This window comes from Cupressus sempervirens, chromosome 1 (genome assembly GCF_028749045.1).
Source record: "Cupressus sempervirens isolate cs-2001-9-10 chromosome 1, ASM2874904v1, whole genome shotgun sequence".
Classification (NCBI taxonomy): domain Eukaryota; kingdom Viridiplantae; phylum Streptophyta; class Pinopsida; order Cupressales; family Cupressaceae; genus Cupressus; species Cupressus sempervirens.
Genome location: NC_143118.1, coordinates 91,374,674 through 91,388,812, shown reverse-complemented (window position 1 = coordinate 91,388,812; position 14,139 = coordinate 91,374,674). Strand labels below are relative to the sequence as shown.

Sequence of the window (14,139 nt, the reverse complement as noted above, 5' to 3'; positions counted from 1 at the left end):
TCTATACTATTTTTGGTAGGGGAGAAAATTAATTTTCTTTAATAAAAAATACAAATATTTTCTAACAACTTCATCTTGCATTAATGAATGTATTAATTATAACTTTATCTTTTCTACATTTGTGACAAGTTGATAAGATTTTATTTTTTCAATCATTTTATCTTCCACCTCACACAATATGTCTAATCAATATTAATTATCACAATCTATTAAATATTTTTCATTTCTTATTTTAAATATATTTATTATTAGTTTTACATTGATGTTTATTTTTGACTATTTGATATAACTTGTTCCTAAAAATTCATATAATACATAAGTTCAAATTTTATATATATATATATATATATATATATATATATATATATATATATATATATATATATATATATGTCTTTTTAATATAATTTCAATATTTGCAAAAAGAGGGGTAAAAATTTATTAAGACAGAAAGGAATACAACAAGGAGAGCTCAACAAGGAGCTCGATCCTGAGCAACAAGATCATCAAATTCTTGCACCATCTCAAAGGACAGTTGCCTCCTATCCCTAATATTCCAACCCGGATCATGACTAGATGCCCATTTGGCTAAACAATCAGCAGTTCTATTCCATTCACGAGGAATATACGTGAACCTAATGAACTGAAAAGAGGAAGAGAAGAAAATAATTTGCTTAACAATAGTAGCCAGCTGCCAACTAACATCCTCAAGCTCTTGCGAAGAAAGCATGTTCACCACTACCTGGGAATCAGACTCACAGATAATCTTACTCCATCCCCGCAAGCAACACTGTTCCACAGCATATAAAATAGCCTGAGCTTCGATGAGATTGTTAGTATAATCACCCTTATGAATTGAGAAGAAAAATTTAACATCCCCAGAACTACAATGAGCCACTCCGCCAATACCAGCCGGACCAGGATTCCCACGGGAAGAACCATCAGTGTTAATTTTCAGAACTCCGCAGGGAGGAGGAGTCCAGTGCTCATCCCGGTTAACCCGACCCTTCCTCTAATGATGAAGCTGCCTGGACATAGAAGGAAACCTATGAGCTGCAGCCCCATCCTGCAGATGAAAATTGAGGTGATTACAGATAGCAAGATCAACCGGATCCATACCCCCATTAAGCTCACACTTCACAAGAATAGTTTCCTGAAGAGAATGTGATATTTTCCACCAAAGATGCAAAACACCAAGTCGAACATCTTGGAATATGCGACGATTCCTCTCCAACCAGATATGCCAAAGCATGAAAGATGGGCCATCAATCCAAGCAGCATGGAGAAAAGAAGACTTGGAGGGAGCAGTACCCAAGCAGGCCTAGAACTCAGGCAAAGAGGAAGCATGCCGACAAGAGCAACCCCAAGCGCGCCACCAAAGGTGTCATATCTGAGTAGAATAGGAGCAATGGAAGAATAGATGGGAGACATGCTCCTCTCCATTACCACAAAAAACACAATAAGAAGGGCCCTGAAATCCACGTTTACAAAGATTATCCCAGGTAAGACAACAGTTGTGAGCCACTAGCCACATGAAAAAATTGCACTTGGACTAAGAAACTTTATTCCAAACTTGCTTCCACCAAGGGACCTCAGCATCCCCAAATAATTGTCTAGTTATCTCCTAATACCCAGTAGAGACATGATATTTACCAGACAAGGTACCGCCCCAAGCCAAAACATCTAGACCAAGCAAAGAAGAACACTCTCTAGAGGCCAAAATTTGAGAAAGCTCCTGACGATCCATGTTTGTACCTCCAGGAGGCCAATCAGAAGAATGCTTCCATCTGTAACCAACAACAGGTCCCAATTGATAAGGAGTCTTGTAATGAGCCACTTTATCCCATCCAGCGGCAAGAAAAGAGTCACAAAGAGGTTGAAGATGAGGGTATATGGATAAAATGGAAGGGAATCCATCCCAAGCATCAGACCAAAACAAAGCCTGAGAACCTCCTTTACATATCCAAAACAGACCCCTCTTTACCAACATCGCATCTGACTTCAAAGTATGCCAAACCATTGAGCCACGACCTTCAAGAGGAAGTGCAGAAACAAAGCAAGGATCAACACCATGAAAATATTTATAAGTGATAATATGAGCCCAAAGTTGATGTTGTCCAGAGCACCATCGCCAATAAAGTTTAGCAGCCAAAGCTTGACTACTCAATAGAGCAGATCGAAGACCAAGACCACCCTCCTTTTTAGGCCTACAAACAGTTGCCCAATTAACCAAGCTCCATTTAGTACTACGCAAATTACCACTCCAAAGGAATTATTGAGAAAGAGTATCAAACTCCTTGAGAAAGTAAATAGGTGCAGCATGAACCATGCTTCGATAAGTAGGAAGAGCTTGGATAACAGCTTGAAGAAGAGTAACTCGGGCAGCAGTAGAAAGCCATCTATGAGTCCAATGATTTACCTTATCCTGAAGCTTGGTAATCAAATTTTGCCAGAAGAGACGTGGCTGCCTGGAAACAGCAATAGGGATGCCAAGATAAGTCAAAGGAAGTGATCCTATCTGAAACCGTAGGATACCAACAATCCTGTGCTGAATAGAATCAGGAGTGTTAAAAAAGTAAATGGAAGATTTGTGCTCATTAACTTTCTGGCCTGAAGCTGCCAAATAAACGTCCAAAGCATGTCGAAAGGCTTCAACTTCCTTGATCCTAGCAAGACCAACAAGAGTAGAATCATCAACAAATTGAAGATGGGAAAGAGAAGGTAAGCCATTACCCCATTGCCAGCCTTGAATAGAATTCTAGGACACCTGATGCTTAATGAATTTGCCCAAGCCTTCAGCCATGATGATGAATAGATATGGGGAGAGAGGGTCACCCTGGCGGAGGCCTCTAGAAGCACCAAATAGTTGAGAAGGTTGACCATTAATAAGAACAGAAAAAGAGGTAGAAGTAACACAATTCATAATCCAGCTCACCCAGTCAGAGCTAAATCCAAAAGAAAGAAGAATACTCCTTAGGAAGCTCCATTTAACTCTATCGTAGGCCTTAGCCATATCCAACTTAACAAACATGGCTCTCTCCCTTGAAGTAGCCATAGAGTGAATAGCCTCAGTAGCAATAACCACCCCATCCAAAATTTGTCTGCCAGCAACAAAACCACCTTGTTCTTCTAAGATAATAATAGGAAGCCACCTTTTCAATCTCTCAGCAATCAACTTAGTAATAACTTTGTAAACCACATTACATAAGGCAATTGGTCTAAAAAACTCCAATTGATTAGCACCCTCTCTCTTAGGAATAAGAGTCAAGAATGTAGAGTTCAAAGCTCGAAGCATCTGCTTGCTAGCATAGGATTCTGTAATCACCTCCAACAAATCATGATTAATGATGTCCCAAAATTCTTGAAAGAATTCAACTGGAAAGCCATCAGGACCAGGAGCCTTCCCCTTAGGCATGCCAAAGACCACATCCTCTAGCTCTTCCAAAGAAATAGGACGCATGAGATAATCATTCATTTCCTGAGTGATAAGGGAAGGAATACAGGACAAAATAAGATTTTCTTCATTATCAGCAGGAGGAGAGTCCTCAGAGAAGAGCGTAGAGAAGTACCAAATAGCCTCCTGGAACAAAGCTAGCAAGGAATTCAGTTGGATACCTTGAGAATTAACCAAAGAAGAGATAGTGCTCTGATTCCAGTGAGATTGCACTGTTTTATGGAAAAAGGCAGTGTTACGATCACCTTCCTAGAGCCAATCAACTCTAGCCTTTTGCTTCCAAAAAATTTCCTCTCGAAGTTCCCATTCTTCTAGAGCTCTAGAAGCAAGGGATTCAACCTTGCCAAGATCTTCTGAGAAACCTCGATCTCTAATCTCCCTTGTGATGACATCAAGATCTTCTTGAGCAAGCCTCTTCATAAAGTGAAGGTTCCCAAAGCATTCCCTATTCCATATCTTGAGCTTCCTTTTAAAATATTGAAGCCTTTTAGAAAATGAGAACATTGCAGTACCATATGCAGGAGCACCATCTTTCCACCAACAAAAAACACAATCATGAAGAGAGGAGTCCCGAAGCCACATCAACTGGAACTTAAAAGGAGGATGCTTCGGAAGATAAGCCCCTATAGCGGAAAATTTGATTGGCCAATGATTTGAACCCCTCCAATCAAGGATTTCTGAAGAGATAGTAAGGGTGCCACTAACCCAGAAGCAAGAAACAAGAAATCTATCCAGACGTTCTGGGATAGCAGCAACACCAGTCCTGCGATTATTCCAGGTATAGAGACCATTAGAAGGCTTAACATTAGAGAGATGCAAAAGAGATATATGTTGCCGAAGAAGAGCAGAAGAAGGCCCCAATCTAGCCAAATCACCATGCTTCTCCTCCAAACTTAAAACTAAATTGAAGTCCCCTGCTAACACCCAAGGATGATAAGGATGACAATTTCTAACATATTGAATATGTTCCCAAAGTTTCTCCTTTCCCACAAGATCAACAGGTGCATACACATTAGTAACCATGATTACCTCTCTTGAGTCTAGAGCAGAAGCTACCATAGAGAGAGCTGAGCGAGAAGACATCCAGCCAAGAGGAGAAATTTTTTGAGGATCCTAAAATATAGCTAAACCACCCGCACTGCTTGTTGCCCCAACACACTGGCATTGACCATGAGACCAAATACTAGAGGCATGTTGGACCATAGACTCCACAGAGAGCTTAGTCTCTTGGATACAAAAAACATCAAGGATATGATCAACCACCAAGTTATGAATAGCCTTTTGTCTAGGGATGCTATTCAACCCCCTTACATTCCATGAGAGAATAATCATCATTGGGTAGAATTGGGAAAATGAGAATCCAAAGGTTTCACTGAACCAGACTCAATCAATATATCCCCTGTGAGTTTAATCTTCTCTTGGTCTGTTTTGCGCCCACTCCTTAGAGGAGGAGTAGAAGAAGCCCGCTTAAAGGGTCGAGACATCAACCCCAAGGGGAGAGGAGAACCCTTGCCCTTACCTGATGGTAGCACATCCTTAACCAAATCAGCTAAAACAACATCATTATCCTCCAACACTGTAGGAGTCACCAGAGCCTCTGTCACAGGAGCTACAGGGACCTCACAGTTCTGATATACTACAACTTGGGATGCCCCACAAGCATCATTAGGAACAGATCTCTCATCTGGGCAAACTGGATCAGAAGAGATAGGAGGAGGAATACCCTCCTCTAGAACCATACTATCCAGCACCTCAAAGCGGTTAAAACCTAAATCAGATAATCTTTCTTTCAAAGGCCTCTTTTGACCATGACCCTTAGCACGAGGGCGAACAGGGGTAAATCCATCCTTATCCTGCATTTGAGCCTTACCCTTACCTGTAGCATCTTGCAGATTCATCCCCTTGGTAGTATTAGCCATTTGAGATTGTCCTTTCCCTGTAGTATCTGCCAAACCACCAGTATTGCCAGCTGTAGAACCATCCACTCCTTTGAAACTTGAGTTATGGGGGCACTAACGCAGTAAATGACCATACTCATGACAAATCCGGCAACGGAAAGGGAGAGATTCATAATCTAACTGCTGCACCCAAGAAAAATCCCCCATACAAATTTCCAAAGAATTTGGTAATGGGTTATTTAAATTAATTTCAACACAAATTCTAGCATAAGAAATAACCTTTTTATCGAGGGATTGATGTGCGATCGCAGCCGGCTTCCCCAACAAAGCAGCAATTTGTCGAAGGATGTCTTCACGCCAAAATTCCAAGGGAAGACGAGGCAAGCGAACCCAAAATGGCACTGTTGAAGGGAGATCCTCAGCAGAATTAAAACCTGAATGCCAAGGTTTGACAAATAACCCCACATGGTTGTAGAAATAAGGGCCTCCTTCAAAAACACGATCCCGATCAAACATGCAAGAGAATACAACAAAAAAAAAACTATTCCCCGCCAACATAATCTCCATATCACCTTCCACCTGCCATGAGCGGTAGATCCATGCCTCAAGAGCGGATAGGGAAATTCGGATTCCAAGAAATTTGCATATCAAAGCATGCTTGGTCCAATAATCAATGTCCTCCATTACAGCCGTTGGAGGAATAACCAGAACAGGGCGATCATGGCTACGCGGAAAACAACCATTAACTTTTTTTAGCTTGGAGCTCTCCCCTGAATAAAACGATTCAGATCGCATTGCATGCATAGTTGGAGAAGAACCATCTGTTCTCACCAACGGAGAAGAAATCCCAGGCCCTGCCATGCAAACAATAAAACCCCAATCCAAAATTGACTGCAGAAGAATTCCAAAAACACCGACGCAAATTATGTCCAATAGCTAGCAATCCAAACAGAACAGAAAAATAGTAAAGATCCAACACCAAGAACAGGCTAGGGGGAAAACCCTAGCCCAGCCGGTAGCCAACGCTTCTCCACATTCTCCCAAAATTTCCCAGAGAAGCTCGATCCAGAACTAGATCTCATAATTTCAATATGTTATATCTTTGTATTTGAATTTTTAATTTTATTAAAACTTTGCTTTTTTAATAAAAGTAGTTAAATTATTACTATTATTTTACTTTTATAAAAATAAATCAAACAATATTATTTTTTAATCATATTTTATAATAGTGTTTGTAATATGTATAATTGATAAGTGCTACAATTTTTAAATTATATTATTTATTATTATTAATATTTTTTATTTAAACAATTTATCATTTAGTTTAAATACATTTAGAACTTAATATATATTTTAATATTAAATTAATAATTATATTTTATATCAAAAAACATACTAAAGAAATAACCACAAAATATAAATAATTCAATTTTAAAAGATATATAAATTATTATTAGGTTTTTATAAACTATGTATTAAAATTAAATAGTTATTTTTTAAATTTATTTATTACATCATATTTATTCATCAACATCGCATTTATATGTATTACATCTATTTATTATTTACAAATCTACATATTTAATTATATAGATATTATTTCATAGTTAAAAATTACTTAATTTTATGAAAAATATGGAAATACAAAATATTAAATAGTAAACCTTCTCTAATTGTGTAAAATTACACAATTAGTTTTACTTATAAAATATTTTTATATTTCAATACATTTCATTTTTTCTTATAGAAATGTGAGTTTTAATATAAAAATTAAATTCTTAGTTTCATTAATTAAAATATAATATATTTTAATTTTTTACTATAACCATGATTTTATTTTGACTATAAAATATGAGCAATCCTATCAGATCACAAGTGCATTTCTACGAAAAAATTAATGCATTCATAATGTTAATTTAGATTCTCACTCATCTACACCTCTACAACCATTATGCATTAGGCAGGAACTATGATGCATTGCGTCTCTTGTTATCAACCTAATCATTGGTGCAAATACTAGCTTTAAATTAATATAAAAAACATTAAATATCTATAATGTCTTAAAATTAATTATCTCAAAGTTTCTCTTTAAGAAAATAAATAGCATACCATTATATCCATCCACTACCCAACAAATCTTATTATTATAATGCTCCAAAAATAATTTCTCTAATCATGAAATAGAGCAATCAACAATCACATTAACTTAGTAATCTAAAATTACATCTAAATAAAAAATATTAAGAAATAAATATTTTCAAATTTAGAAAAAACACCAAGACCACTAATTTTGAATATAATAATAAAAATACCATCTATTTGGGTAGTTTGCGTTGACTTTGACTGAGTTGACTGGTAGAAACAAATTGCTCTCAAAAGAAAAGTAGAAACGATTGTAATTATAACTTAAGAGCAAAGTTTTCAAGTTCTGCGAAGAATTCGTTAAAAGTCATTTAAGTTAATTGGAAGAATTTAAACAGTTCATCTTTCAAGTTATCTCGATAAATCTTGTGTACAGGCGCAATTAGAAAACGTTACGTCATCAAGAATTCTGTTGGAAGACAGAGATGGCCATTAAATATGAAAATTATTGACATTGAAAGTTTCCTGGGATGTTTCTGTTGTCTTATTACAGAAGGATGAAAGCACAATTTGATGGCCGTTTGCCCATATATGAGTAAAATACAGTGATGCTTTTAATGGATATAATTTACTTGTATGTAGATTTTGATCTCTGCCACAGTATATCAAGTATTTTAGTTTGTGAGTTGCGTTTGTCAGTCAACCTTCCCAAGTAAAATCTGGTTAAAAAAATTTAAAAAAGAACCCCTCTTTCAACTTTCTCAAATTTTAATATACTTCAGGGTTAACATGATCGAATACGTACAAACGGTCGTCAAATTTAGGCTTTAATACTTCCACAATTTATACTCAGCTAATGATGTCACATCCCATCATCCTCGGTGGATATATGTGAACGGATTCTTATTTAAAAAGCCAAAATTTTAAGAGCCGAATCTACCGCAACGATCCACAGAATTAACAGGATGTAGGTCAACAGATGAATAAATAAGCAAGAGGCCGTCGCAGGTTAACTTTATCCAGTTGTCTGCACTTGTTCGTGGATAATTATGCAAATACACATTGGGCTGAAAATATCGATGATTTAAGGCATACCCATTTTATGATTAGGTCGAATCACTATCAAATCTATTGGAGAGATGACTCCTGACAGCCTTCCTCTTTTAACAGACTCGTCCACGTCTGCCGACGGGAATGTTGCAGAACTTCAGAGGCTCAATTTTCATTCGAAGACCTCCAGCCGTCATCTGAGGGACCTTCACGTTCTGAGCTTTGCATTTCTCTTTGTATTCCTTGCTTATTCTGCGGCTCAAAATTTGCAAAGCTCTTTACATTCTGTGAGGGTTTTTTCTTCCTTTTCAATTTCTTGTTTCAAAATTGCTTGATATTTTTTTAACAAAAAATGTGTGGCATTTTTTCGCGTGATAGGATTGTCCTGCACCTTAGTAAAACGTGGTTAGTTATTATTCGATCATGATAATCTGACAATGAAACTTAACGGGTCGCCCTTTGTCTGAAAGAAAATTACCGGGCTTGCAGTTTTTGGGGATGATTTTATCTGTTAGTGTTAGTTTGATTTATAATTTAATGTTTTTGGATTGCAGGATGGAAACTTAGGAACTACATCATTGGGCATTCTTTATACATCATTCACTATATGCTCATTTATAGCAACACCTGTAGTTAGAAGGCTTGGTTCAAAGAATTCACTTGTTCTTGGGACTTCAGGCTACTGGTTATTCATTGCAGCCAATCTGTACCCAATATGGTATGCATTTGAACCTACTAACTTTGCTTATAACCATTGTGCATTTTCTAAGCAGGTTCATAAGCATTTCTCAACACTAGAACATTAGAACGTGCTAATGAATATTTCTGATAATTTCTTATGAAGGTTTTTTGCTAAGTTATTTTTAAATAAACCCAATTCTGTGAATGGTGGATGCTCACACTGGTAGGATTAAACTATAGACAAAAATAACAATTACATGCAAATATAAACAATATTAGAAAATAATAGATCACACAGAAAAGAACACAAGACACCAAAATTTAACGTGGTTCACCCAATCCCTGGGCTACATCCACCAAACAGCAAGTCCGATATTATTACGATCCAGTGATTACAACCTGATTACAATCCGTAATCTCTTACAACTCAATACCACTGCAAGAACCAATTTTTGCATCATCACAATGAAAACAATCCCTAACCCTAAGCCCTTTTATACAAGTATTTTTACCGCTTTAGGATTATAATTAATAATTACATGTCGGTACAAAATCCCGATAAAATAGGGCCCAATTTTTTTTTTTTCAAAGAATTTATGAAGTATTTACAGTACTTCCCTAATCAGTCACCACAAACTAACACACACATACTTTAGAATCAATCTCTGTGACACAAAATTAGGAAAACAAATGGTTAGGCTCTCGAAATAGTTTTTTGTAATTATGAAAATGTGAGGATTTGGAAAACATTGTTTGTTATTATAAATCGCATATTACTTAGTTGAACAACTAAGTTACATAGATCTAACAACAGGGTTAACAGGTGAAAATTCAAAAATTGAAAAGCTGATATCCCACCCCAAATAGACAAATTCCTTGCTCATGGAAACAATTGAACTGAACTCTTATAATTGAAGTCGATTCATGTTTGAATTGCTTGAATGTCTGCAACTCAGTAAGCCTGCATTGTTGCATTTGGACTAGCTTGACTAATTGTAAGTCACTTTAGCTTAGTGCGGAAGGACCCTCTTGTGATGTACATTGGATGTAGAGATGCAAATAAAGTATACACATCATGGAAGAGCTTGCTAGCAGGTAGCAAATGATTCTAATTTCTGGCGTTGCTTATAACAGGTACACTATGGTGCCAGCTTCTGTGTATCTTGGATTTACAGCTTCTATAATATGGGTGGCAGAGGTGGGGATGCTCTCTTATTTATAATTTTATTTGCTTTCTCAAGGTACTTGGAATAACTATGCCCCAGCCTGGTGATGACACCATTCGTCTTCACAAGCTGCATTATCTTATTGTGGCACTATTTCTGGTCACAACTTCGGGAATCTATATCCTCTAGGACTGATGATTTCCTTAAGGCGGGCGGGGATTTAAATTTGGGTCTCCTATGTGAGAGCTCACTGTTTTAATTTTTAACCAATGCATCACACTCATGATATGTAATCTATTTTAATTGCAATGCAAAGAAAGTCGGATAGATGACTGAGATATTTATGATATTGGAAAGCATGATCACGATTCTCATTTTTTTTACAGGGAACATACCTTACTTATGCTGCGAGGAGACATGCGACCGAATGCAACCTTCCTGAAGGCACAGTTCTTGGGAACTTCAACGGGGAATTTTGGGGAGCATTTGCAAGTACTCAGGTTTGTCTGAAACTTGAATACTTCATCTTAAATTTCATTGAAAAAATGAGGAATCTGCATGTATGTGTGTGAGGGGAGAGAGAGAGAGAGAGAGAGAGAGAGATTCATCATTTTGTATTCATTCTTGTAATTTATATAATATAATTGCTTCTGATTTCCTTGCAGGTTATTGGTAACCTACTTTCACTTCTTCTGCTCAAGACTGGAGCAGTGAGTGTTCTTATCTCAAGTCTATAGTGGATCGGATTGTTTTTAATACGTTGGTCCATGAGTACTTATCTTGCTCTTGTTTCTTCAAGTGCACACATATCAATTGTTTTGAAATTCTATGTTATACGTATCATTGCAGGAGGCCACAAGTAACTCAGGCACTACATTGCTGTTTGCAGTATTTCTTGGAAGTATGACATTGGGAACCATTTTAACACTCTTCTTAAGTAAACAAATCAGGTCAAAAGCAGGGCTTGCCATACACTCTGAAAATTCTTCTCAAGCTTCTATTGGAAACCAACTAAAGGCGACCTTTGTTCCTCTACTTGACAAAAGGATGCTATTATTAATCCCTCTGCTTGCATACTCAGGCCTTGAACAGGCATTTGTATGGTATGTACATGCTAAAATCTTCACGAACATTTGCTTCTCCTGCGACAAATATTTTCTTCTTCATGTAAGCTTGTTATTTTACTGTCAACTTATAATGATTCCTACTTGCGGTTTTGTTGTTTTGCAACTTTAGGGCTGAGTTTACGAAGTTTGTAGTCCAGCCTGCAATTGGCGTAGCAGGAGTTGGAGGTGCTATGGCCATATTTGGAGCAGCTGATGCTATTGTAAGTGGGCCATGTTTATCACACAAAAAATATTGTTGTGAAAACATCATGTTGTATATTCTTCACTATTGAAACCATTTGACTAGGAGCAAACACCATGTTCATTTTTAGTGTAGTTTCTGCATTTAATGTTCATCATATTTAACTTTTCCTTTTAGGAGAATTTACATGTTACTATTAAGAAAGGATTGACTTCTTTTGTTTCAACCATCAATAGAGTCATTTCCATTCAAGATGAGCTGTTTTAATTTCTGATTATGGTATCCATTTTCTTTCTTTTTCATTGAACAATGAATACCAAACAGAGTTCAAGATGGGAAATAGGGTTACACTCATGTCCTTGTAAACAGATTGAAACTTGGAGTCATATCTCATGTTTGTTGGTAATTTCCTAGTAACCTTATCCAATAAATAGCTTGAGCATCAGAGTTGTTAGGGATATCCTATTATGCTGAAAATTTGAAGTGGCAATATAGGCAGGTTCCAGTAACTATTCTGATATCTAGTTATAGAAAACAAATTCCTTATTAGCATTTGGATGAAGAATACTGAACCCATACAACAGCAAAACTTGTATACATGTATATTGATCTAAGATTTAAGAACCTTGACCAATTGAGTTACAAGATAAGCTAAATATTTCAGAGATGCTATTTAATTTTTAAGTTCTTTTAGGTTGGTGATAATCGCTTTTGGTTGGAGCCTTGAACCAATGGGATCACAATGGGGAACCCCATCCCCATGAACACATTGAGGCATTAACACCACCTTGATTACAATGGGGAAACCCTACTCCCGCTACCTGTTTCCTTATCGCTCCTTTCTTCCTCCACGCCCACTAGTGCCATGCCAACCAAGAAAGCCCAGCACAACATGCACACTGTGTGAGCTTTGCAGGAATCTGAACCTTGTTTGCACCATTAACAAATCAATCATTTAACCATCGTACTATGTGAACCCCAAATTATTTAAATTTTTTATTTGCGTTGCTGATTTTCATTTTAGTTTGTGACATATAATTAGATGTAATTTCCAATGGCATTATTATTTATTTTTCTCCATACTCTTGTATGATAGTGTCCTTTCTATCAGCTCTTATAGTTATAGCCATAGTTGAAAAAATGGCCAAAAGCAAAAACTTAAACACTCGGGAAATTATTTTCTTAAATCAATTAGAAATGCATCAAATGATTCAGTAAATGAGTATACAAAAGAAACAAGTCGAGTCTAGAAATATTTGATTGACATAAATAAGTGTAACACAAGGACGCTCCCCCTCAACCCAAACCTTCGCGAACCCTAGGCAAGGACTTGGCATTCCCAGGTCCCCTTGCCATCACCTTCCTGCCACCATCTTGCTGTCGGGATGTTCAAATGTCCATGGGACGTCTGCATGTCCCTTGTTGCTAGACGACATCAACATGAAAGAAGTTAGAAAATTTTAATTTTTTAAAAGCTTTAACTTTTATACTTGGGTTCTATTCAAGGCTCCAAAAGGAGGTGGGTCATGTTGATGTGATTATTGTTCCACTACAACATATGGAATTAAATACTTAGTATTTCAAGCAAAATACCAAGTCTCCAATTCTCTCTTGAATAAGGATGCTCAAATGCTAGACAATGCATATCGATTGTGTGATCAAATAAGACAACCTCAAGGTTCCTTCTTATTGTGACTTTTACTTAGTTCTTTTGATGTGATATGCTGGTTATCACAAAGGGACTTACACTATACATTTAATGGATATCATCTTGATTTTAATTCTTCTAATCTTTTCGGACTAAACAAACTACAAAGGACAAGGGTTGAGAAAGCTACTCTACTCGTAGAATGCAAGACACCATGGATGCGTTTGTGGTTCTATTAGACTTAGTTTAGCCATGGACATAAACCAAGCTAGTGCAATCGCCTAAGGTAATTTTAAGATGTTTAAATTACCACGATTCCATTAACATTGTCTATTGATGCATATCTATTGTGCAAGCAATAATCAAAGTTAAGTTCATATAAATGCCTTGCAACCACACAAGGAAAACCACATCTAGTGATTTGGTCTTGAGTGAGTTCACGAAAGAAACATCCAAAATATTCAACTAAATACCACCTCTAAGCTGCTTTATGTAAGGAATTGAAGATATTGTGCAATACTCCAAAGGAAACACAAGTAATCTACCATGAAGGCCAGCAATGAATTGGCAATTACTTTGATAGAATTATGGTAACAATTTCAACAAGTCTCCTCCCACTTTACATCTAATCTCCTAATCTCAATTGCATGAGTTACAAATGAGGAGGCTTTGGCCTTTTAAAGTTGTTCAATAACAATGAAGGGCCAAGATCAATTCAAGATCAAGGGCTGAGATTTACCATTAAAAACCCAAATTAGGGTTGCCATATTAATCCAATTACATGAAGGCACCACCCTATGGGCCAATAAGAAAATAACAATGCCTTTGAGAGCCAATGAAAAAATATGCACA

At 36.7% G+C, this 14,139-nt stretch overlaps 1 protein-coding gene across 1 annotated transcript in view; it reads left to right on the top strand.

Annotated features, from left to right (window-relative positions):
- Positions 1-7,744: 7,744 nt before the first annotated feature.
- LOC149576374 (Major facilitator superfamily protein) overlaps positions 7,745-14,139 on the top strand; it is a 70,035-nt gene continuing 63,640 nt past the window's right edge. The window contains exons 1-7 of the mRNA XM_089817066.1: positions 7,745-8,771; positions 9,039-9,202; positions 10,300-10,363; positions 10,718-10,831; positions 10,997-11,041; positions 11,181-11,434; positions 11,568-11,658. Coding sequence (XP_089673192.1) covers positions 8,574-8,771; positions 9,039-9,202; positions 10,300-10,363; positions 10,718-10,831; positions 10,997-11,041; positions 11,181-11,434; positions 11,568-11,658 — 930 coding nt within the window. The 5' untranslated portion in view covers positions 7,745-8,573. The remainder of the gene's footprint in view (positions 8,772-9,038; positions 9,203-10,299; positions 10,364-10,717; positions 10,832-10,996; positions 11,042-11,180; positions 11,435-11,567; positions 11,659-14,139) is intronic.